The sequence below is a fragment of the Pelodiscus sinensis genome, chromosome 10 (assembly GCF_049634645.1).
Source record: "Pelodiscus sinensis isolate JC-2024 chromosome 10, ASM4963464v1, whole genome shotgun sequence".
Taxonomy (NCBI): domain Eukaryota; kingdom Metazoa; phylum Chordata; order Testudines; family Trionychidae; genus Pelodiscus; species Pelodiscus sinensis.
This window is the reverse complement of record NC_134720.1, coordinates 18,831,340-18,853,266: the sequence shown is the minus strand read 5'-3', so window position 1 is coordinate 18,853,266 and position 21,927 is coordinate 18,831,340. Positions and strand designations below refer to the sequence as shown.

Here is a 21,927-nt window from a genome sequence, read left to right as displayed (position 1 = left end):
AAAGTTATATTATTTACCCAAATTTGAATCTTGTTTTAAAATGGATCAATCTCACTTTGATACATTGACATATTATCCCAAAATACTAAGAGTATCTTCAACCCCCATAAGAAAGTTAACCACAGATGCATACGAGCGGGTTTTAGTTACTGATTCAGCTAAAACAGCGACATTAAGTTAAAACGATTTTCAGTAAATGTATTACAAGATTGCATGCTGAATACATATATAGCACTAAATTTAGGATAATCAGGTTCCACATTTACAGATACAGGGCTCAGTCCTTGCTGATTTAAATAGTCCCAATAAAGCCAATAGATACTTGAGGGGGTAAAGATTAGTTGTCCAAGTAAGTACACAGTTGTGTTTATGTAGTATATACATTTGTAGCAAGGTTTTATAGAAAATCACCTGGCACTCCCATACCACCTCTGTTTCCTGGAGGTCCTGGTAATCCTTTTCGTCCAGGAATGCCTGGCAGACCTACAAATCCTTTTGGACCTGTAAGATGACAAAGTATCAACCTGGTCTCAATATGTGTGCCTGAAATGTAGGCTACTTGCATTTATCATGAGCACAAAGTATCCATTCCCATGCTCACTACCAGGGCATCTCAGAAGCAATCAATTGGCAGTCTAAACATAGTGTCTTCCTCTGCCCAGCACATGTACAGATGTTTTATTGTTACTAATGTTTTTGGAAAGGCATGGGAAAGAGAAGGATCTTGTATTTGATTGCTAATTTAAAAGTCTCCAGGTGATTCTTAATTCTGGTGTTGTGATTATCTCACACCTAGTCCACTGGGGACTTTATAGATAAAGATTTTGGTTTTGCTTTGAATTTTTCTTTCCTGGTAGGTCTGAGATTGGGAACCGTCTGAGCACAATGCAAGGGTGTACACTAGCTATCCACTAAGTATTTTACAGTGGGATTAGAGCATGGGTGGTCAATAATTTTTGGTGGGGGGGCCACTCTAAGATTTTGATAAATGGTCAAGGGCCTCACTTTCCCGTGACGGGGTGTGGAGTCTAGATAGAAGGTTGCATGCAGAAGGGCACACGCGATAATGGGCTGGGGTGCAGGAAACAGTTTGGGATATGAGAGGGTGTTTGGGTGGAGAAGGGGAGGGAGGGAGTTGTCACCTGGGGCGGAGGGTGCAGAGGGTTTGGATGGTGATCTGGGGGAAGGAGTTGGGGTGCCAAAGGAGTTGGGGTACCAGAGGCAGGCATTGGCAGGGAGGAGTTTACTTAAGTGTCTCTTGGCCAGCAGGCTGCAGCACCCCCAAGGCAGGCTGGGCTCCCTGCCTGCTGCAGCCCCAGCCCATTTGAAAATATGGGCTGCTCCCTCCACGGGGCTCTCAGCTCCAGGTGAGAGAAGAGGCTTGCGCTGCCCCAGTCTCTTAGGCAAATCTCTCAGCTCTGATTGGCTGGCTGTTTCTAGCCAACAGGAACTGAGAGATTGGCGGAGGTCAGTTCTTATTGGCCAGTTGTTTCTGGCCAATAGGAGCTGAAGATTGGGCTGGGGATGGGGAGATTGCATGAAGCCTCCCCCTCCCTGCAGAGCAGAGAGCCGCAGGGACAGTGTTTTAAACCGCAGCAGCTGTGTGTGCCTGAGATCCTGGCAGGGTGGTCCATGGGCTGGATCCAGTGGCTTGGCAGGCTGGATCCGGCCCCTCGGGCTGTATTTTGTCCAGCCCTCGATTACAGGATTTAGGGGGTTTGTTCATGTGGTTTGTGGAGTTTCTTCATGACCTTATTTTGTGTCAACGTCGTCTGGTGACTTTTTAATTTAATATAATTTAGTATTGCTGTTCATATGCCTAATGTCTTTGATCAATGTGATGCATACATTAATGGTTCTACTGCTCAGAGACAGGTGAGGCTTGGTTCTGTTCTACATGAGACTTTAAAAAGAGGAGACAGAGTTGGAGCACCAGCATTATTTCTTGCTAGTTACTACTTTTTCCTATTACTGGTACTGGCCTCTTCCTTCTTCCTACTTTCTAGGTCAATACTGATATTTAAGAGATCGTTTTTCTCTTGATGTGGGCTATTTTTTTAAGCAGAAGCACAGATGATGCATACCTGGTAGACCTGATATTCCTGATGTCCCATCAGGCCCAGCTGATCCTTGTATGCCTTTATTTCCTCTTTCTCCTTTCAGACCTATTTTTCCTGGACATCCTATAATAGCAATTGTATGGAATAAAATTAAAAACAGTATCTCATAATATCATCAAATCATCTCTTAAAAGCAGTGGAAAAGGAAAAATGGAGACTGAAGTGAATAATTGGGAGTTATCCTCTTAGAAGAAAAAAAATGTATTACAACATACAAGGGCTCTCTGTTAAAATTTCTAGTAGTTCTCACAGGCTATGTCTACCCTACATGTTTTTGCAGCAGAAAATCCCTTGCGCAAAAAGAAACAGCAGAAAATATGCTAATGATGTTGTGACTTATGCTAATGAGTCCCTCATTAGCATATTTTCTGCTGCAAAAATGTGTGGTGTAGACATAGCCATATAGAATTAAAAAAGAAAATATCTCAAAAGCTATAACACCTCAGGCCTGGTTGTAAAGATTAAGTGTATGCATCTTGTGTGCTGATAAGTGCATGGTATCTTGCTTATGAGAGCAAATGCCAGTATACCTCTGCAAATCAGGTATTTATGAGCACATTCAACATGCTTGTTCGCAAATACTCAAATGGTTCACTTGCATAAGTTTGTGGGTGCAAGGATTATTAAATCTGTGCAAACTTCATACACTATTGACATAACAGAATATCACACGATATGACATCAAACTGATACTTCTGGGTCTCTCTGGTCTGGCACATCTGTGGTCCTGTTTGAATGCTAATTTTGATGATTGCTCTCTACAGGTGCGTCTACACAGAGGCGCTATCTCAGGATAACCTTTGTTATCCTGAAATAGCGTTCTATGCATCTTAATGGCACACCCGTTATGTTGAAATACATTCGAAATAATGAACATCTTATTTCAGCTTCCTGTAAATCTTGTTGCATGAGGAGTAAGGAAGACACTGGAATAGCGACTTATTTCAATATTAGTGCTGTGTAGACAGCGTCAAATTTCAAAATAAGCTATTTTGAAATAAGCTATGCAATTTGTGCAGCTCACATTATGTCGCTTATTTCGAGGTACGCGCTACTGTGTAGACATACCCTAAATGTTTTCAAACAAAATGGGAAAAAAGTTGTACCTTTTGATCCTGGTTCTCCTTTATCTCCAATATCCCTTGCAGTCTCCAATGGTCCAGGAAGTCCTTTATCACCTGGCTCACCTTTTGCCCCTAAAGAGCCCTTTCTTCCTTTCAGTCCTGGAAGGCCAGGAGAACCTGCAGAGCAATATAATGAAATATGTGGAGGAAACCTGACTAGTAACAGTAAATGGAAAAGGAACAAAAATAAACTAGTGTTTCCAATGATGACTGAATGTGACTGGTAATGAAGCAGAAGAATCAACTTCTTAAAAGCAGCAGAAAATAATGGCAACTTAATTTCTGCCATTCCCACTATTACAAGGAAATTGTAGGTGCCAGAGGTCTGATCCCTCCATTAGGTACACATCTGAAATTTCCATAGGCTTTAATGGAAGTTGCCTATGTGCAAGTGCTTGGATAACCCAATGATGTTATTATGTAATAAAATAATTACATCATTATGTAATAAAAAAAAATTGATGGTGGACTGTGTAATGGGACTGCTAAAGTGAAATTACCATGCTCACACCAAAAAATAATCCACAAATTGTGTAAATTAAAAAACTCCAAAGAAGAGAGATTGAAAAGATTGGGATTGTTTATTTAAGGAAGGAGATATATAACAGGGACTTGATAACAGTATTTTAAAAAGGGGATGATCTAGAGAAAGTAGGAGGGAACTTCTGTTCTCATCTCATAACACCTCCCCCAAAAGTGCATTCAATGAAATTAAAAGGCTTAACATTCAAAACCGATAGCAGAAAATACTTTTTACTCAATTTACAAGTAGACCATGGAATTCATTAAAGCCAAGAATTTAGCAAGATTCAAAGACTAAATATTCATCTATATAACAAGGCATAGGTACTGACTCTCTGGACTGACTTCAGGACTGGAACACCCATGGAAAAAAGTCAGTGTGCGCTTAGCACCCACTGGAAGCCAGCTCCTTCCCCAGTGCCCCCACCTCCTGCCAACACATCCCCCTCCCTCCCAGCGCCTCCCACCACAGAAAAGCTGTTCTTGCAGCATGTAGGTAGCAGTGGGGAAAGGGGAAGGAGTGGGGACAGGGCATGCTAGAAGGTAGAACTGGGTGGGAACCAGAATGGGGCGGGATCTTGGGGAAAGGAGTGGAGAGAAGTTGAAGCTTGGGATGGAGCGGTAATGAGTGGAGTGGAAATGGGGGTTTGGTGAAAGGGTCAGGTGTGGATGTAGGGCCTGGGATGGAGTACTTTGCCCCAGGGTGTTGAGTGTCCCTGTGTAACAAGGATATTCAGAGTTGTAATAGTTAGTGCTAAGAAAAAGTGTATTGGAAGGGATAAAATATCATGTTTCACATTTTAGTTCATCTCTTACTATTAGGGATAAAGATTGACCTTCATGGAGGGCAGATTATACCACATTTGTCTAGTCTGGGGTTTCCTGCATCTTCTTCAGAAGCATATGATTTGAGCCAGTGTGTATAACAAGATCCTGAATTAAATAGACTGAGTCTGATCTACTATGGCTATTCCTATGTTCTTAAATAATTAGATAAGGTAGATATCATGGCAACTCACCTCTGTTTCCTGGAATACCTGGATTCCCAAAGACACCAGGAGGTCCAGGAATTCCTAAATTGCCCATTATACCTCGATCTCCTCTTTGACCTAGGGAAATGGAAAAATATAAAGCATGTTTCTGAATAGATTGATTAGTAAAGTGTTTCCAGAAAATACAGTTATCTTTTCCCATAACTGGCGTTCCTTGAGATGTGTTGCTCATGTCCATTGCACATTAAATGTGCGTACTCATCACATGCACTGGTGCTGGAAGTTTCTCCCTCAGTGATATCCATAGGGGGCCAGCTCTGTTCCCCTCTGGAGTGAAGCCCATATGGTGCAGGATAAGGGGCACTGCTGGCTCCCACTACTCTGAGTTTCTTCTTACCAGAACTCCAACAGTGGGGAAGGAGGGTGGATCGTGGAATGGACATGAACAATACATCTTAAAGAACACTAGTTATTGAAAAAGTAACTGTGTTTTTTTTCTTTTTTGAATTTTTGCTCATGTCCACTTCCCCAAGCAGTATCAATAGAGGTAGGTAGGAGTTCATGGATATGAAGCTTGCAACACAGCTCTGCTGAAACCAATGTAATCTTTGGCTTGATGTGTGATGGCATAATGCTCTGTGAACATGGGAATCAAAGACCAGGTTACGGCTCTATACATTTTCCGGATGGGGACATGGATAAGGAAGGCCATCAAGGACACCTGAGCTCTAGTCGAGTGAGCTTTACCAGAAGTGGTAGTTGAACCCATGCTAATTCATAGCAGCTCTGGATGCAGGAAGTAATCCAGCTGGAGATCCTCTGAGAGAAGACCGGACGGCCCTTCATCCTATCAGTCATTGCAATGATGAGCTGTGTGGACTTGTGGAAAGCCTTGGTCCACTTCAGGTAAAAAGCCAAGGCTTGGCGGACATCCAAGATGTGTAGCCATTAGGGATGTTAAAATAGTTAACCAGTTAATCACTAGTGCTTAACCGGTTAACTAGTTAACTTAGGGACAGTCATCTGGCCTGCCATGGCAATGGGTCAAGCTGCGACCATGAGGTTTTGCTGCCATGGCTGCTGTCATCCAGCATGGCTGGCTATCAGTGGAGTTCACCGGAAATGCCTGGTTAACCATTAACTTTACCGGTTAGCATGAGGCTAATCATTTAACATCTCTATCTTTCCTCACTGGTCTTGTAAGGACAGAACATCAGGAGGAAGCTGTCCTGGTTAATGTGGAAGGAAGACACCACCTTTGGCAGGAAAGCTGGATGGGGTCATAGATGAATAGAAGACTGTTCAACAGTTTTCCGGTCAAGGCGGTCGTAATTGCCACCAGGAAGGGGATCGTCCATGATAGGCAGGAAAGGGAACCAGAACCCAGTGGTTCAAAGGATGGAGTCTAAAGAGAAATAGATTAAAATCCCATAGTGGGACAGAACCTCTAACTGCCAGGGACAGCCAGCCTCTCAAGGCCTTCAAGAGCCTGACTGACATCTCATGTGAGAAAACCTGATGTACCTTGGATAGGTGAGTGAAAAGCGGAGATGGCAGTTAGACGGACTCTCATAGAAGAAAGGGACAGGTCCTTATTCTTCAGCATTAGTAGGTAATCCAGGATTGCCTACAAAGAAGAATGAGTTAGGAAGATGTTATACTCCAATGCCCAGTAGAAGAAACTCTGCCACTTTGCCAGGAAAGTCAGTATAATGGAGTGTTTTCTGTAGAGAATCAACAAGTATAGTGCATTGACCGCATGACAGGGCATCCAAGGACAAAACCAAGAAAAGCTGCAGACCTTGGAGGATGATCCAGGAGTCAGCGGGGACACGCGTGATCAAGAGTCCTGAGCCAACAATAACAACATCTGCCCGAGTCAACGACCTTTGAGAATGCTGTGTTGGGACTGTGAGAAAGCACAGTTTGTGAAAAGCAGGATGTGGACTTTTGGGAAGTTGAGAGGGAATAAAGATAGTTGTAATCTTGAAATAAAACGATTTCGTGCTTGCACCGGCCAGAGTCCGTGCCTTCATACACCACAGTTTTCTACTCCCCAAAAGAACTTGCTGCAACTTCCCGGAGCAAGCTTTCTCCTTCAGGTTACCCATGCAGCATCCATGCTGTGAGGTGGAGGAAGGAAAGGTTGGAATGCAAGAGGTGTTTGTGGTCTTGAGAGAGATGGTCCAGATGATCTGGCAGCAGCCATGAAGAGGCTAATACCATATCTAGCAGCGTGCTGAATCAATGATGGCATGGCCATGCCCGGGCAATCATGGTGACAAGCTCCCCCTTGACAGCTGATGTAAAATATCAAGGCCATGTTGTCTGTCAACATGGGAACCACTTGGCTGGACAGCTGTGAAAGGAGCACCTCGCAGGCTAGGCAGACTGCCCTGAGCTTCTTGACATTTACATGTATCATTGACTCCTGTACTGACCACGTGCCTCATGTGTGCACTCAATTGAGGTCTGAAGCGTCGGATATGAATGAACTGCTGGACTTCTGCTGACAAACCCAAGGACTCAAGCCATGCCGATCATCTTATAGATATAGCCACAGTCATTGCCCATGCTGAGGAATCAGCCATGTCTGAGGCCACTTGCAGTGCTCCTCTTGTGACTTCCTGTCCTTCTTCCAGTGTGGCTTGGAATTCCTTCTTCGGATCCTCTGGGAGGGAGTCAGCAAATTTGACCATTAATTGCCAAATGTTAACATTGTACTGGCCCAAGAGGGCCTGATGATTTGCCACTCAAAGCTGAAGGCTCCCTGATGAATAAACTTTTTTTCCCAAAAAAGTCCAGTTTCTTTGCCTCTGTTTTTGGGAGTAGCACCTATTTGGCCTTGCCAAGCCTGCTCACTGACTGAGGACACCATTAATGAGTTCAGGACAAAGTGGGTGTACAGATACTCATATCCACTAGTGAGTACATAGTATTTGCGCTCCACCCTTTAGAGATTGGGGGATGGGGGGAGTGATGAGGGAGTCTGCCAAAGGGCCTTGGTAATTTTGGCCACCCCTTTATGTACCTGTACTGCGATTCTGGTCAGGGCTGCCAAGCTGAGGACGTTGAAGAGGGAGTCTGAGAAGTCCTTTAACTCCTCAGTTATCAGCCCCAACTTTGAAGCCTCTCTTTTCAAAATCTTCTGGTGAGCTTTCGCATCATCTTGGGGAAAACCCATGATAGCCTCATTTGGTGATGAAGATAATGATCCTAGTATGGCAAGTGTCGCAGCTTTGGGAACCTGCTGTGTTGAATGCTACAATGCTCCCAGTACCAGGGCTGTAGGGTCACACATGCCTCAACAGGTCTGTGCCACCTTGTCGGCAACTGGCACAGAGGGCTCCTACACAGCAGTAGTCCCATGTCCATGTGTGATGGGGTGGAGTAGGCCCGACTCCCCCTGCAGGAGGTTGGAGGCCTTGCTGCACCCCGCCCCAGGAAGAAGAGCAGAAAACAGGTCCTCCAAGAAGAATAGAATGGCTGCTTCTGCTACAGCCAATCAGGAACCAGCAGGCTGATATAAAAGAAGCTGCTGGGCCAGGGCCTGGCAGTTCCTCATGGGAACTCGTCCCAGGCAGACCTAAGAGCTGGCTGGGAGGACAGAAGCACTTTAGACAGCTCTGAGTGGGATCTAGTCTTCAGACCTGGTCAGAAGTCTGCCCTCCCCTCCCCCCCAAACCCACAGCAGCCACAATAAAGAAGTAAGAAGAATCCTGGTCCCAGGCAACTGACCAGAAAACCTTCCAGGATACCTCCACTCCCGGCGAACAGCTGGGCAGAGAAGCTGCAGACATGCCCTCAACCACAAAAGGGAGCTCGCAAAAGTGTGAGCTCCTTCACACAATGGCATGATGGCTAGGAGTGCTGGTGGGATACTGCCTGAGAGGATGAGCAGAGTCACACTGATTGGGACTGAAGGGGCAGTCCTAGGGCAGGCTTACCCTGTAACTTAGTCACTGCCATCATCAGCCTGGGCAGCCCCGGGAGGGACAAAACATCCTGTGTTGCCTGCAGGGCCTCCTGAGTCACCGACATCTCCAAGTGCTGGTCTCCTGAGCCACTGTCTGGGGTGGTGGGCACATCCCTGGGTGGGCTAACCCAGTCAACAGAAGCTGGGGCCCAATTCCCACTTGGAGGGGATGAGCCAGCCCTTGTGGGTTTAGGTTAGGGTTGCCAACTGCCCAGGGTCAGCCTCAACTCTCCTGGAATCAGCATCAGACTCCTGGGGACTACTGAAAGCAATCCTGGAGATTTTAATAGGACACTTTATGAAAATGACATGACATCATATTGGGGGGAAAAAAAGCTCCTGGAATAGCTTCTGTCAGAATTGGCAACCCTTGTCTAGGCTTATCTGCCCTCTCCTTGCCCTTGTAAGAAAGGATCATCCTCTCCTCGGCTTCTTCTTAGTGGCCAGTGCCAGGAAAAGCTTCAGTGCTGTGCAGTGAGTCTGAGCATAATCACTCTGGTGCCCGTATCAGCGCTGACTCAATTAGTAGAGCTTCATGCCTAACATCCCACTCCTTTCTGGTGTGAAGCTTAAAGCTTTTACAAAACCAGACATCTGCTGCTGCTGTGAGACTCTCCTAGACACCGTAAACAACTAGTGTGGAGATCGCTAACTAGCATAGGTTTCTAACACCAGTAACAGTTCTTAAATCCTGGAGAATGGGGCATGCCTTGTCCCGAGGCTAAGTCCCATTCCAGGAGGAGCTGGTGGCACCACTAAAGGGGAAATCCCCGAGGGAAAAATGTCCAGCACTGTTGCATGTGGCAAGCACAGACACCTAACACATAATGGACATGAGCCAGCACTTGAAGAGCTTTAGTTTTGAAAAATGTTTTGTAAGTATGTTCATGGCTAATTACTTGTAGCAATATGTGTTATTTATATAATTAATTTTATGTTATTTCTTAATACATTTTTATTAGATTTGTATTTTACAAAAGATATGCATAATATATTGGACATTAAAAAGGAAAGGTTTAGTCTTTTGCTGTAAATAAGGAGCTGTGTACAATTGATTTCTTCCTTGCTCCTTACAAATCTTAACCATTAAGAACTTATTCCTTTACAATTATGGGGATGCCCACCCCAAGTAGTAGAGAATGCCCTGGCTAACCTTTGGAGGAAGACAGATTCTGATTTCAGTTATGTCTTTATAAATCTATGCATCAGTTTCAATATTTAAACATGTTAAAGTAAACAGACGAATCTGGATTTCCTGTCACTGTACTGCAGTAAGATAAATTAAGGAAGAAGGTATTTGCAGGAATAAGTCTTCTAAGGCAAAGAGCACAGCAGAAGTCAGAAAGAAAGGCATATTAGGTGAAAAGCTAACACACAGGGAGAATGTCTGTAAAATGGAAACTCTTTCTTGTGCAGGAGGATGGGACAGCAGAAAGTTAGACTTGCCAGCATTGATATTTCAATAATTAGCAGCATGCTGAATTTACAGACCGTATAAGAAGTTTTGGATTTCTTCCGGGGAAGATGGAGGAACATAGGCTATGTCTAGACTACAGGCTTCTTGTGCAAGAAGCTTTTTTCGGAAGAGATCTTCCGAAAAAACTACTTGCGCAAGAGAGCGTCCACACTGCAAAAGCGCATTGAAAAAGTGATGCACTTTTTCGAAAGATAGCGTATAGACTGCCTGGACGCTATCTCGCATGTAAGCTGTGATTGCTATGGATGGAACAGACACCAGGGCACCTGTGCTTTTTCTGTTTCTATGTAGATCAAAATTATTTCCCCATGTATCTGGGAAATTCTGACCTGGTACACCTGGTATTCCTGGTCTGCCATGCTGGCCCTTGTGACCAGGCGATCCCACATCTCCTTGGCTACCTGGTAATCCAGGCAGCCCAAATTCTCCAGGGAATCCTTGGACAGCCAAGCCTGGAATACCAGAGTCTCCTTTTGATCCTGGTGTACCTCCTTCTCCTAAGAAAACAAAAGCATGGCATATAGTAAATGTGTGTATTCTCCTGTAAAGAAAAACACACTATACTGGGACCTGTAGTCATGTATTTGTAGGGTAAAAGTAAAACCAAACTTTACTCGGTCAACTGTGTATCAGGCAGATCTAGCAGCTATTCTATGTATGCCTACCTTGTTGGCCTATTACTCCACATGCACCTGGGAGTCCTTGTGGGCCAACAAGACAATCACCAAACTTTCCTGGAAATCCTTTTTCTCCACGGGCTCCGGGTGAGCCAGGTTCTCCTAAAAGAGAAAAAATATTAAATTACTTACAACTTTGAGTTTGTGTCGATGGACAATAAGTTTGTCCTTTCCCCCCTCTTAGGGCCTTGCTCAACATGCTGTGTATAAGGCAAAGAGTTCCTTGGCTGTGTTTTGTTAAAGACAATACCTTTTGGCCCATCAGCACCGTTAAGTCCTGGGCATCCTGGTAAACCTGGAAATCCTGGAAATCCTCTGTCACCTTTTACCCCTGGAAAGCCATCTCCTCCTGGGGAACCTAATCCACCCTGCTGGCCAGGAATAATTAATCCAGGGTCTCCCTACAACAGAGGGAAAATGTAAATGCAGAATTCATATTCAATTTTGTAAATCTAAAAATATGATTTTCTCTGTCCTGTCAAAAGTTCATTTCTTCTCTCAAGTTATTATCTCCATTCCCACCAGGGGATCTTTCACATTTGTCAGAGCACTGAAAATACACTTCTTTCCTCATCACTAAATACCTCTTTACACCTCTTGCTCTTGAAAGGCTATATGTTTTAGTATTATTCCTTTACATGAGCATTGGATGGGGCTTCCTCTCCCAGCTGGAAGAATCATTGCTGAACAATACAAGGTAGTCCTTTCACAGTTCTCTGTCTTCACAGCTCTCAGGTATCCTTTTGCATCTGCACTTCAGACAACTCAGTTATCTGTCAGCTGCTTGAAATCCATGTGAGTTCTACATTTACTTTAGGTTGCCCAGCGTTCATACTTTAGAGTAAATACATATTGAAATAATGGCCCAGCAAACGAAGCAATCTAATTTAGTACTAGCCCTGCCACTAACAGAGGGTATGTCTACACTACCCCGCTAGTTCGAACTAGCGGGGTAATGTATGCATACCGCACTTGCTAATGAAGCCCGGGATTTGAATTTCCCGGGCTTCATTAGCATAAGCGGGGAGCCGCCATTTTTAAATCCCCGCTGCTTCGAACCCCGTGCAGCGCGGCTACACGGGGCTCGAACTAGGTAGTTCGGACTAGGGTGCCTATTCCGAACTACCGGTACACCTCGTTTCACGAGGAGTAACGGTAGTTCGGAATAGGAACCTAGTCCGAACTACCTAGTTCGAGCCCCGTGTAGCCGCGCTGCACGGGGTTCGAAGCAGCGGGGATTTAAAAATGGTGGCTCCCCGCTTATGCTAATGAAGCCCGGGAAATTCAAATCCCGGGCTTCATTAGCAAGTGCGGTATGCATACATTACCCCGCTAGTTCGAACTAGCGGGGTAGTGTAGACATACCCTGAGAAAGAGAATAGGGTTCAGTACAAGGGTAAATTCTCAGATAACATGCCTCAAAATGCTCTGACCTATCTTAAGTGAGGCCGTTTTTCTCAAAAGGAAAATTATATGAAAGAAAAAGAGGAAAATCTGACCTACTCTTTCTAACAAGCTGACTGAACTGCTTTGACTGGCTTTCAAATAACAGTGATAAAGTCAACAATAATTTATTATTATTATTATTATTATTATTATTATTACAACAACCACCGAGCCTACAAACCTTAGTCATGGCCCAGGACCCCACTGTGCTAGATGCTGTATCAAGGCAGACCTTGCCCAGAGAACTAAATCATGTTCACAGCGACTTCATGCATATGCAATTACCAATTGTGTATTTAGATAAGTGGTTCTCAGACATGAGATCATGTAAGCATATGCTTCATATTAAGCATGTGCTTATCTCTCATTTACATGGGTGGGATGTAAGCATGTGTTTAATTTAATTGTTGCTCATCATCAGCAATGCTTTCAGAAATTGTGGCCTTGATCAATAGATGCAAGTAATGGAAAATCCTCTTTGACCCTGAAAACAACCTCTGGTATAACTCTGAAATGTAGGGTGCTTGAAATCTAGATTTAATTTTTATGGCTTGAGCCCCCTTTCAATGTAAATACTTTTCACAGTTTGTGCATTATCAATTAAGGACCAAATCCTGTGCTCCTTAAACCTCTTATTTACTTAATTTGTTTAGAAACAGGTTTGCTGACAAGCAGCCCTGAATAAGCATGAGTTGTGTCTCTAATCAAACCTTTTCACCAGGGTATCCAGGCTGTCCTGGGGATCCCGGTTTTCCTGCCTTTCCTGGCAAACTTGGTGATCCTTTTGATCCTTGAAGACCTTTATCTCCTGCAAAGCAAACCAATTGGCAGGTGAAAACACCCTGCTTATCCATTTATTTTGCTAAATGAGCACACAGAAGATACGGCTACACTGCCGCTTTTTTGCAGAAGAGGATATGCAAATCGTGCTTGCATTTGCATATCTTCTTCCGATTCTTTTTGCAGAAGAGGTTTTGCCAAAAAAAATCCCCGTGTAGACTGGGCCATTTGTTGAAAAAAAAACCTTCTTTCGCAAGATCTCTTATTCCTCAAAATTCGAGGTTTACAGGATTTTGCAAAAGTGGGTTTTTTCCAACAAATGGCCCACTTACATGGGGCTTTTTATCGGCAAAATCTCTTCCGCAAAAAGAATCGGAAAGATATGCTAATGCAAGCACGATTTGCATATCCTCTTCCACAAAAAACAGCACTGTAGCCATAGCCAGAGAGATTTTTACTTACTTGTTCATGAGCTGTCGCATACTTGACTGTGACTTGTTCAATTTGTTATTCATTCAAACACTGATTTTTGCAGTTTTAAGACTCATTTAATGAGCTTTTTATAGTTGCCTTTACACTTTGATTTGATACCAGGTGGAAAAGGGCTGGAGTCATCGCCTGATTTCTGTTTGCTCTTATCTAATTTTAAATGGGGTATTTATTTGGTCAATTTTTTGGTCATTCTTGACAGAAAGCAGCAGTTATGATTTCAGTATCCATGTTCCAGATAGGCCTTCTTCAACTCTGAGCGAGTAACAGAAAAGGCCAGTCTTCTAATATTTCTGGAATTGGTATCTGTTCTGGAGATATTTTAGAAGTGGGGCTTATATTTGTTTGGGGAAGTACTAAATTCACAGTACTTGAAACACTTCCTGTTCCCTTTATCAAGAGAGCAGGTAACTCATGAACACCATGATACACCTTAAAATTACAGCACTGGTACTTACATAGGCCCTTTTACTACAATATGTTCACATCTCAGGGATACAATAGTACCAGTCATCACTGTTGTATCTAAGTACTACACAGAATATGGCAAATGTTTTAGTGGTGAACCTCATAGAGTCTTCTCTCTCTTTATAGGAAGTTTTGAGATATGTTATATGTTTTGTGTGTGTCTTTATATGCATTCTCAAGATGTTATAGTAAGGCAAATTGTCCAGCTAAATCTTTGTGTACATCTTTCCAAATACACACCATTTTGTCAGTTCTGATGCTTCATTTTTGGAAAATAGATAAAATATTATCTCTCTCAATATATAATTTTTTCCCCCTGCAAGATGACAAAGTGACATCATCACATCACCAGTCACGTTGCCCCTAGCTGGAATTTCACTACAGGCAGCTCCTCTGGTCCGCCTCCTCCTCCCTGGTGCTCCTGGAAGTTGGGATCCGCGTGGCCTCTCCTTCCACCCGCCCCAATGCTCCAGGGATATGGCAGACTCCTCCCTCCCTGGTGCTCCAGGAAGGCAGGAGACACGCAACCTCCTCCCTCCCCATTCCCCAGTGTTCCAAGGAGGCAGGAGACATGTGGCCTCCTCTCTCCCTGGTGCTCTGGGAAGGTGGGAAACATGCGGCCTCGTTGGTGCTACGCGTATTTCTGCTGCATGTGGTGCACTGCACTCTAACGCTGTTCACCCAAACCCTGGGGTGAATCCATGCCTGCCTTGGGTGCCCGGGGGAGTTTTAAACATGTCTGCAGCAGGGCAGACTCAAGGTATGAGCCCCCACTCCTGCAAGACGAGACCCTGCCCCTCTACCCCCCTCACTCATACTCCCCCAAGCCGAGACCCCGCACTCCCATCCCACTCACTGCCCTGCTGAGACCCCACACTCCCAAACCTCCTCACACACAATCTCTGCTGAGACCCCACGCCCCCAGCCCCCAACTCATCGTCCTGCCGAGACCCTGCATCCGCAGCCCCCTCACTTACCCCCTCCACTGAGACTATGCACCCCCACCACCCTCACTCTAACCCCCCGAAGCCAAGACCCCGCATGTTGAGCCTACTCCAGCATCCTTCCCCCTGGCCAGACACATAGCCCCAGCCTACTCCTATACCCTCTCCTGCTCTTGCACCCTCCCCACTGGCCAGACACCTATCTCCTGAGAGAGGGGGTTGGTGAGCGTAGCTCTCATGCTCTCTGGGCACGAAAGCTGCTGGCGAGAGGGAGATTGGTGAGGGTAGCAAGCAAGGGGTGCAGCCCCTTCATTTGACTTTCAATTTACATGCTTTAATGTAGACAACCATATGAGTACCGTAATATAGGCCTTTTCAAGAGTTATTTGTCTGACCTGTATTTGTGTTAAAATAATTGTTAACAACTGATTTTATTTACTAAAACAATTAATGAAGATTTATTTTCAAATATTAAATGAACATTTTACCTTTTGGACCAGGATTTCCAGGAAATCCAGTCTCTGGAAATCCTGGATCACCTTCAGGACCAGGTAATCCCAAATCACCACAGTGTCCTCTTGATCCAACATTACCTATCAGAAGAGAAACTCTCAGATATTTTGCCACAGATCTTCTAAATTTAGCAATTTGGTGTTTGACCCCTTATCATTGCTTATAATGATGTCACAGTCAATGGGTTTATTAGTACTCAGACACCATTTCTACTCCTCTCTTGAATACTTCCAGATAAGTTGTTTCCAAATAAAATGCTAAATGTCACAGGGGCGTAAGTCTGAAATGCCCTCTGTGTATGCACAAGTCTGGGATGCATGTGTGTAGCTATGTGCATATATAAATCTTCCACTTGCATGTTCTTATTGACCATACATTGGGGAAGGAGGTGATAGGAGAGGCAGAGAACATAGCTCTATTTCAGCCTACGATTCCCCTATGATGCTTAGGGGCTGCTTTAAAGGTCCCTTTGTACCACAGGAGCACTTCAAAGGGGCTTTAAAATAGATGAGAATCTGGCCCCATAATCTTTGAAATCATTCTGTGTAGAAACATAATAAAATTTAATAAGAAAGTAACATTTAACAAAAAGCCCAGCAAGACTATAAAAGCATTGTTACAAATATTATAACTTTCCAGCTAGTTCAGAACCAATGGGTCAGTTCTGTGCTATGCTTCTTTGTGGTACAGCACACAACTTCCAGTCCAGGGGATGGGAGGGATGGCCAATGGTGGCTTTAAGCCACCCTTGTGCTCTCTCAACTACTGCCTGCTCTGGGGGCTGGAACAGCCTCAGTGCAATTTGGACAGTGGTGGAATCTAGTCTAAATTATAGCAGTCACCCAGACTGCCTTATGGATGGCAACACTGCCCAGAATTTCCACAGCACTGTCTACGTCTATACTGCATCCCTCTGTCGACAGAGGGATGCAAATTAAGCACATTGAAATTGCTAATGAAGCCAGGATTTAAATATTCCACACCTCCTTAGCATAAACATGGCTGCTGCTTTTTTCCGAAATGGAGTTTTTTCGGAAAAAAAAATGGCAGTGTAGACATGGATCTGTCGAAAATAAACCCTTTTTCAATAGATCCTGTAGTCCTCAAAAAATGAGGTTTATAGGATCTGTCGAAAAAGGGTTTATTTTTGACAGATCCGCGTCAGAATTTTTTTTAGACTTCCGATTTTTTTAAAAATTCAGTTTCAAAAAAAGCGGCGGCCATGTTTATGCTCATGAGGCATGGGATATTGAAATCCCTGCTTCATTAGCAATTTCGATGTGCTTAATCTACATTTCTGTCGACAGAGAGGCATAGTCTAGACACACCCACCATGTTCCAGATAGCCCTCAAAATGCCCTTCCTGCCCCCACCTACACGCCATACACCAGAGCTTGCAAAGGGATCTTTGGAAGGCAATCATATGGCTGTCTCTGCAATGCCAGTGCTGAGAAAATTCACCCAACTGGAAACAGAACTTGTAGGGTTCCTGATCATTTCTCTGGACCTTTCACGCTGCATAAAGAACCCAGAGTGAGGGTGAGAATTTCATGCAGAATCTCTCTGATGGGCTTAGTTTTATTGCATTTAACCTAGAAGATGCTCTCACCCATTGCTCCTGGAGGTCCTGATAACCCTTCTGGCCCCCGAGGTCCTGGTAGTCCAGGTATTGAATTTAATGCACTAATTTCTCCTTGTGGACCTTCAGAAAGTATATATAACAACAGGTTAGAGAGGTTTGTGGAGATATAGTTTGTGTGCTTGTTAAAACAATGTTCATGGAAAATTCTGTTTGGTTAAAAATACTGTATTGCATGATTTCCATAGCCCAACAAACCCAAAGAAATGAGCTGCATAACAATTAAAAATACAGCATTTTACTGTCACCAAAAATCCCCAAAACTCTTATCCAAATATTAGAAAGTATCTATGGAATTGTGCACCAGAGGGATGCAGAAAACAAAGCACATAGACAATAGGACAGCTTACAGATATTTAATTCTCAGATATATTCCAAAAAAATCTAACATGCTTCTTTGGCCACATTGATTCTGAAACCTCCAGGAATAATCCCAGGATTGTGTTTTGGAGCTTTCAAGGCAACAAATAAGAACTATCATCAGTATGGATGCTGGAATCCTCCAGGACAATAAACAATGAAAAAACCAATTCAAGACCAAAAGAAACTTTTTAGACTGGGTAGGATTCATGATGTGATATTGAGTAGACTACAAAGATTCCCAAATATCCCCAGGATCAACAACCAAATCGATGTAATCAAATAACTTTATTTGTGGGAGGAGAAACCTATGCCTGACAGAGACAAAGTGTCTTCCTGACATCAACTGGTACTGATGACTACTAGGGATGTGAACGAGTAGTTGAGTAGATGATTCACCAATAAACCTAGGTTTATCAGTTAATCTAGTTGACTACTTGCGTTCCCCCCCTCTCCCCTCATGCCGCGTTGCCTCTGTATCAGAGGCAGAAAGGTTGGGGAAAAGCAGGAGCTGGTTCTAGGGGGAGCCGGCTTAAAAGCCAATTCCCTGCAGCATCAGCTCCGTGGTGCTGCCAGCCCCACCATGTGCTGCTGCCTCTGTGAGTGGCTGCAGCACGGGGGTGGGAGGAAATAGGGGAGGCTGCTTCACAGCAGCAGTCCCTGTCTGTAGGGGGTCCAAGCTCCCCGCGGACAGGGACTGCTGCTGGACAGCCTCTGTCTGCTGGCCCCACCCCAGGGACTATGGATGTGGCTTCACGGCAGCTTCACCTGCCCCCCCCCCCTTCCTCCAGCAGCCTCTGTCCGCATGGAGCTCAGATGCCCATGGACTGCGGCAGGGGCTGCTGCCACCCCTCAGTGCTGCCTCGGTATCAAATGCTGCAGTGCGGGATGGCAGGCAGCTGGTCCATGAGGGGAGCCAGACTAGCTCCTGCCTGGCAACCTGCACTGCTGACTCTGATACAGAGGAAGCAGTGCTGGTGGCAGGGGGTTCCCCAAGAGAGGGGATGAACTGCACCGGCTGCTGGCCCCACCCCTGGGGAGTATAGAATGGTCAACCAACCACTAAGAATTCATGCAGTTAGTTGACTATTCTATTAGCTGATAGCTAGCATCCCTAATGACCAGGGCTTGACAAATGGTGGCGAAACCTACTCGCCAGCCCCACATTGCGCATGCGCACGCCGCCGGTGAACCAGGTGACCAGCTGAAATCTACTCGCCACGGGTGAGTAGATTCAGTGATTTGTTGAGTCCTGATAATGACTACTAAGTCCTTTTTTCTGCCAGGGTCCTGTGAGCTTAATGTCTTTTAGTTTATCTCAGAAATCTTGATGATCATCTATTGTAAACTTCTTCACATTCTTCCAAATCACATAACTTGCCACCCTAAAGATGGTTCAACAGTGTGTTTAAGTGAAAGTCAAACACTTTAAAAAGGGAAGGTAGTGATATAATATAAAGTTACAAACCAACTGCTCCAGGCAATCCAGGCAAACCAGATATTCCCTTGGGGCCTTTGGGACCTGTCATTCCCTGTAGTCCGTATCCTGGTGGTCCAGTGAGCCCCATTTCTCCAGGAGGACCTTGATTACCAGGCAGTCCTAGTGATCCTCTGTCCCCTTTCAAACCATCCAGTCCCTATTAATAATTAGATATATTTGCATAGTGTGCATTACTTATTTTCTATGTTAATTCCATCAGCAATAGGTTTTGATACATTGCACTGATTATGCTTTCACACTGTTTCAACAAAAGAGTAACAGCATCAACTGAAGCAAAGTACTTCTGACTTAAATAGTGTGATATATAAAATTGTCTGTTTATGGTATCCTTACCTAAATCTGTGCCTTTATGAGATCCCAAAAGAAAATGCAATACTACTGCAGGGATATAGGAAGTATTTGCCCATTCTGGGATACTACTTTCTGATCCTCCAAGAGAATGTACCTCTTCCAGTCCAAATTCTGAGACATTTCAACAGCTAATACTAATAAATAGCACCTTTCATGCTCTAATTTATCTCTCTATATATTTTAAAAGAGTCTGTCTGTGAGTCCGTCTGTTTGTGAGTCTGTTTAAGAACTCCTCCTAAACAATAATAGCTAGGACCACGAAATTTGGTATGCAGCTTCCTCTTATTCTAACTTTAAGCAAGGTCTGTATTTAGTTGTTGCAGGAAAATGGGAAGTGCCAGGAATTAAATTGTTTTCCATAAAATGGAAAAGGGGGTGCTGATTGGAGGGACACAATATTGCACAGTCACCACTAGGGGCAGCGAGTGCGAGGGACAGCTATACTGCAGAATAATCACTGGGGTTAGCCACCCCAGGAAAGGAGTGGCCAGCTGGGGATGGGACTCGCCATCTTACCAGCCACTGGGCCAGGTAAGTGGTCCTATTGTCCCAAACCCTTCCCTCCCAGTCTTTGCCCCTAGTGCTAGACAGGGGGTAGCTAAACCACCCTGCCCCTTCCCCCAGACCACCACTAAGGCCAGGCAGTGCAGCCCTGTCTCCAAGACCCTGTGGTGCCCCACTGCAGCACAGCTGAGCTACCAGCTTGGCCTCAGAGCCCGGAGCGCTGCTGGGGCTGGCATGTGTATCTCCCCTCTCCTTTCCCTGGGCCAGCCCAGGGAGTGCAGTTGAGGCTGGCCTGCGTGGCTCCCCCCTTCCCAGACCTAGAGACCGCTATAATCCCATTGGGGCAACAAGGAACAGGGATAGAGAAAGGGGCAGCTATTTACTATGTATTTGAAAGAGTGTGAATGTTTGTGTCTGTCTCCCAGCTGGGGGACATGCACCCTCTCCCTTGGCTGTGTCCACTGGAGTTGCAGCAGCCATGGGCAGATTCTTCTCACCTGCCCTCTAAGCTGATGCAGTGAGAGAGGGCTGGGGTTGTCCTTTCTCCTTAGGGCAGCCTACCTACTGAATCCCTCTCCTCTGGCCCCATCCCAGGCCAATGATTTAAATGAAGAAAAACAATAATTATTTCAGTTAAGGACCTGGGCAACAGCAGGTAAATCCTCTAGTAATCATAACAAACATTACACACACACAAACATTTCTGTACCATGGGAAATTCTGGTATTTTGGTCCAAACAGGGAAGAAAAGTTCAAATATCAACATTCACTGAAGAATAAAAAGTGCTGAAAATGTTGGATTCCCCTAACCCTTAATTTAGCTGCAGAACAATCACCGTCAGTACTTGATATCTTTTATGTTTTATGCATTTTAAAGCCAGACGGGATTGTCTAAACTAGTGCAAAACACACCACAGAATATTACTCAAGTAATTCCTGCATCAAGGCTATATCTTGTGGTTGGGTTAGGGCACTTTTAAGTTTACTTTGCCAACTTTACAGATGTTACAGTGTTTTAATTCATATATAACGAACAGGGTTGTGCAATGTATCATTTACTTAGCTTTCTATTAATTCTAAAATAATTGAAAATAACGTATTCCAACCCGTTCGCCTTTAATTCCTTTTGAGCCTTTTGAACCATGATTTTTGTGCAATCCATCTGAACCTTTCCGTCCTGGATTTCCTCTGATTCCTGGATCTCCTCTGTTTCCTTTTTGCCCTTCTGAATACACATATCCTGGGTCACCTTTTGGCCCTTTCATGCCTTGATCTCCTGGTATTCCTGGAAGTCCCTAGGACACAGCCATTTAGAATTTCCATGTTAGATTTATGTCAAATAACTTTTTCATATCAACACAAAGGCCACGTCTACACTATGAGATAAGACTGAATTTATGAGTGACTTTCTTAGGCAATTACTTAGGTGGTTCATCGCAGCGTTCCCTGTAAGCTGGGCAATTGGGCACCCACCCAGGAGAGATTCCAATGCCACCCAGCAGATTAGCAAAGCACCCACAGCTAGGTTTTGTGTTTCTACTGGTAGGCACATCATCACATGCCTCAGTTCACATATCACAATGTATTCTGCACATGAATGGAAAAATTAGAGGGAATATTGGTACCAGGATTTTAATTTTTTCTTTGCTAATTACACTAGTCAAATAAGAATTAATTATTATTTTCATTTGTTTCTTGTCCCTGAAGCTGACAAATTAAGTTAGGGGGCCAGATCCTTGGCTTTGCTTTTTCCCCTTTGCACTACCTTGGTGCAGCAAATGATGGCTTATATCACTACGATGGGGATTTCCTGTTGCATGCCAATGCTGACACAGATAGCTCTGTCACTCACTAGGGTCCCCCAGTGTAGAGGCACTTGGAGACTGGTGTACTCTGGTGATCCTAGGCAGGTGATCTGATGATTGCAAGCTCTTTGGGACAGAGATGATCATTTTGTTCTGTGCTGTATTGAGTCCAGCACAGGTAGTCATAAAATCATAGAGCTGGAAGAGACCTCAGGAGGTCATCAAGTCTAGCCCCCAAT

At 44.4% G+C, this 21,927-nt stretch overlaps 1 protein-coding gene across 3 annotated transcripts in view; it reads right to left on the bottom strand.

Moving 5' to 3' along the window:
• Positions 1–21,927, bottom strand: part of COL4A3 (collagen type IV alpha 3 chain) — a 149,644-nt gene that overhangs the window by 28,468 nt on the left and 99,249 nt on the right. For all 3 annotated transcript variants that reach the window (XM_075937589.1, XM_075937588.1, XM_075937590.1), the window contains exons 25-36: positions 20,990–21,178; positions 18,996–19,164; positions 17,138–17,230; positions 15,504–15,608; positions 13,045–13,142; positions 11,139–11,289; positions 10,877–10,990; positions 10,541–10,708; positions 4,786–4,875; positions 3,227–3,361; positions 2,085–2,183; positions 412–501 (exon numbers count right to left, since the gene is read on the bottom strand). In XM_075937589.1, coding sequence (XP_075793704.1) covers positions 412–501; positions 2,085–2,183; positions 3,227–3,361; positions 4,786–4,875; positions 10,541–10,708; positions 10,877–10,990; positions 11,139–11,289; positions 13,045–13,142; positions 15,504–15,608; positions 17,138–17,230; positions 18,996–19,164; positions 20,990–21,178 — 1,501 coding nt within the window. The remainder of the gene's footprint in view (positions 1–411; positions 502–2,084; positions 2,184–3,226; positions 3,362–4,785; positions 4,876–10,540; positions 10,709–10,876; positions 10,991–11,138; positions 11,290–13,044; positions 13,143–15,503; positions 15,609–17,137; positions 17,231–18,995; positions 19,165–20,989; positions 21,179–21,927) is intronic.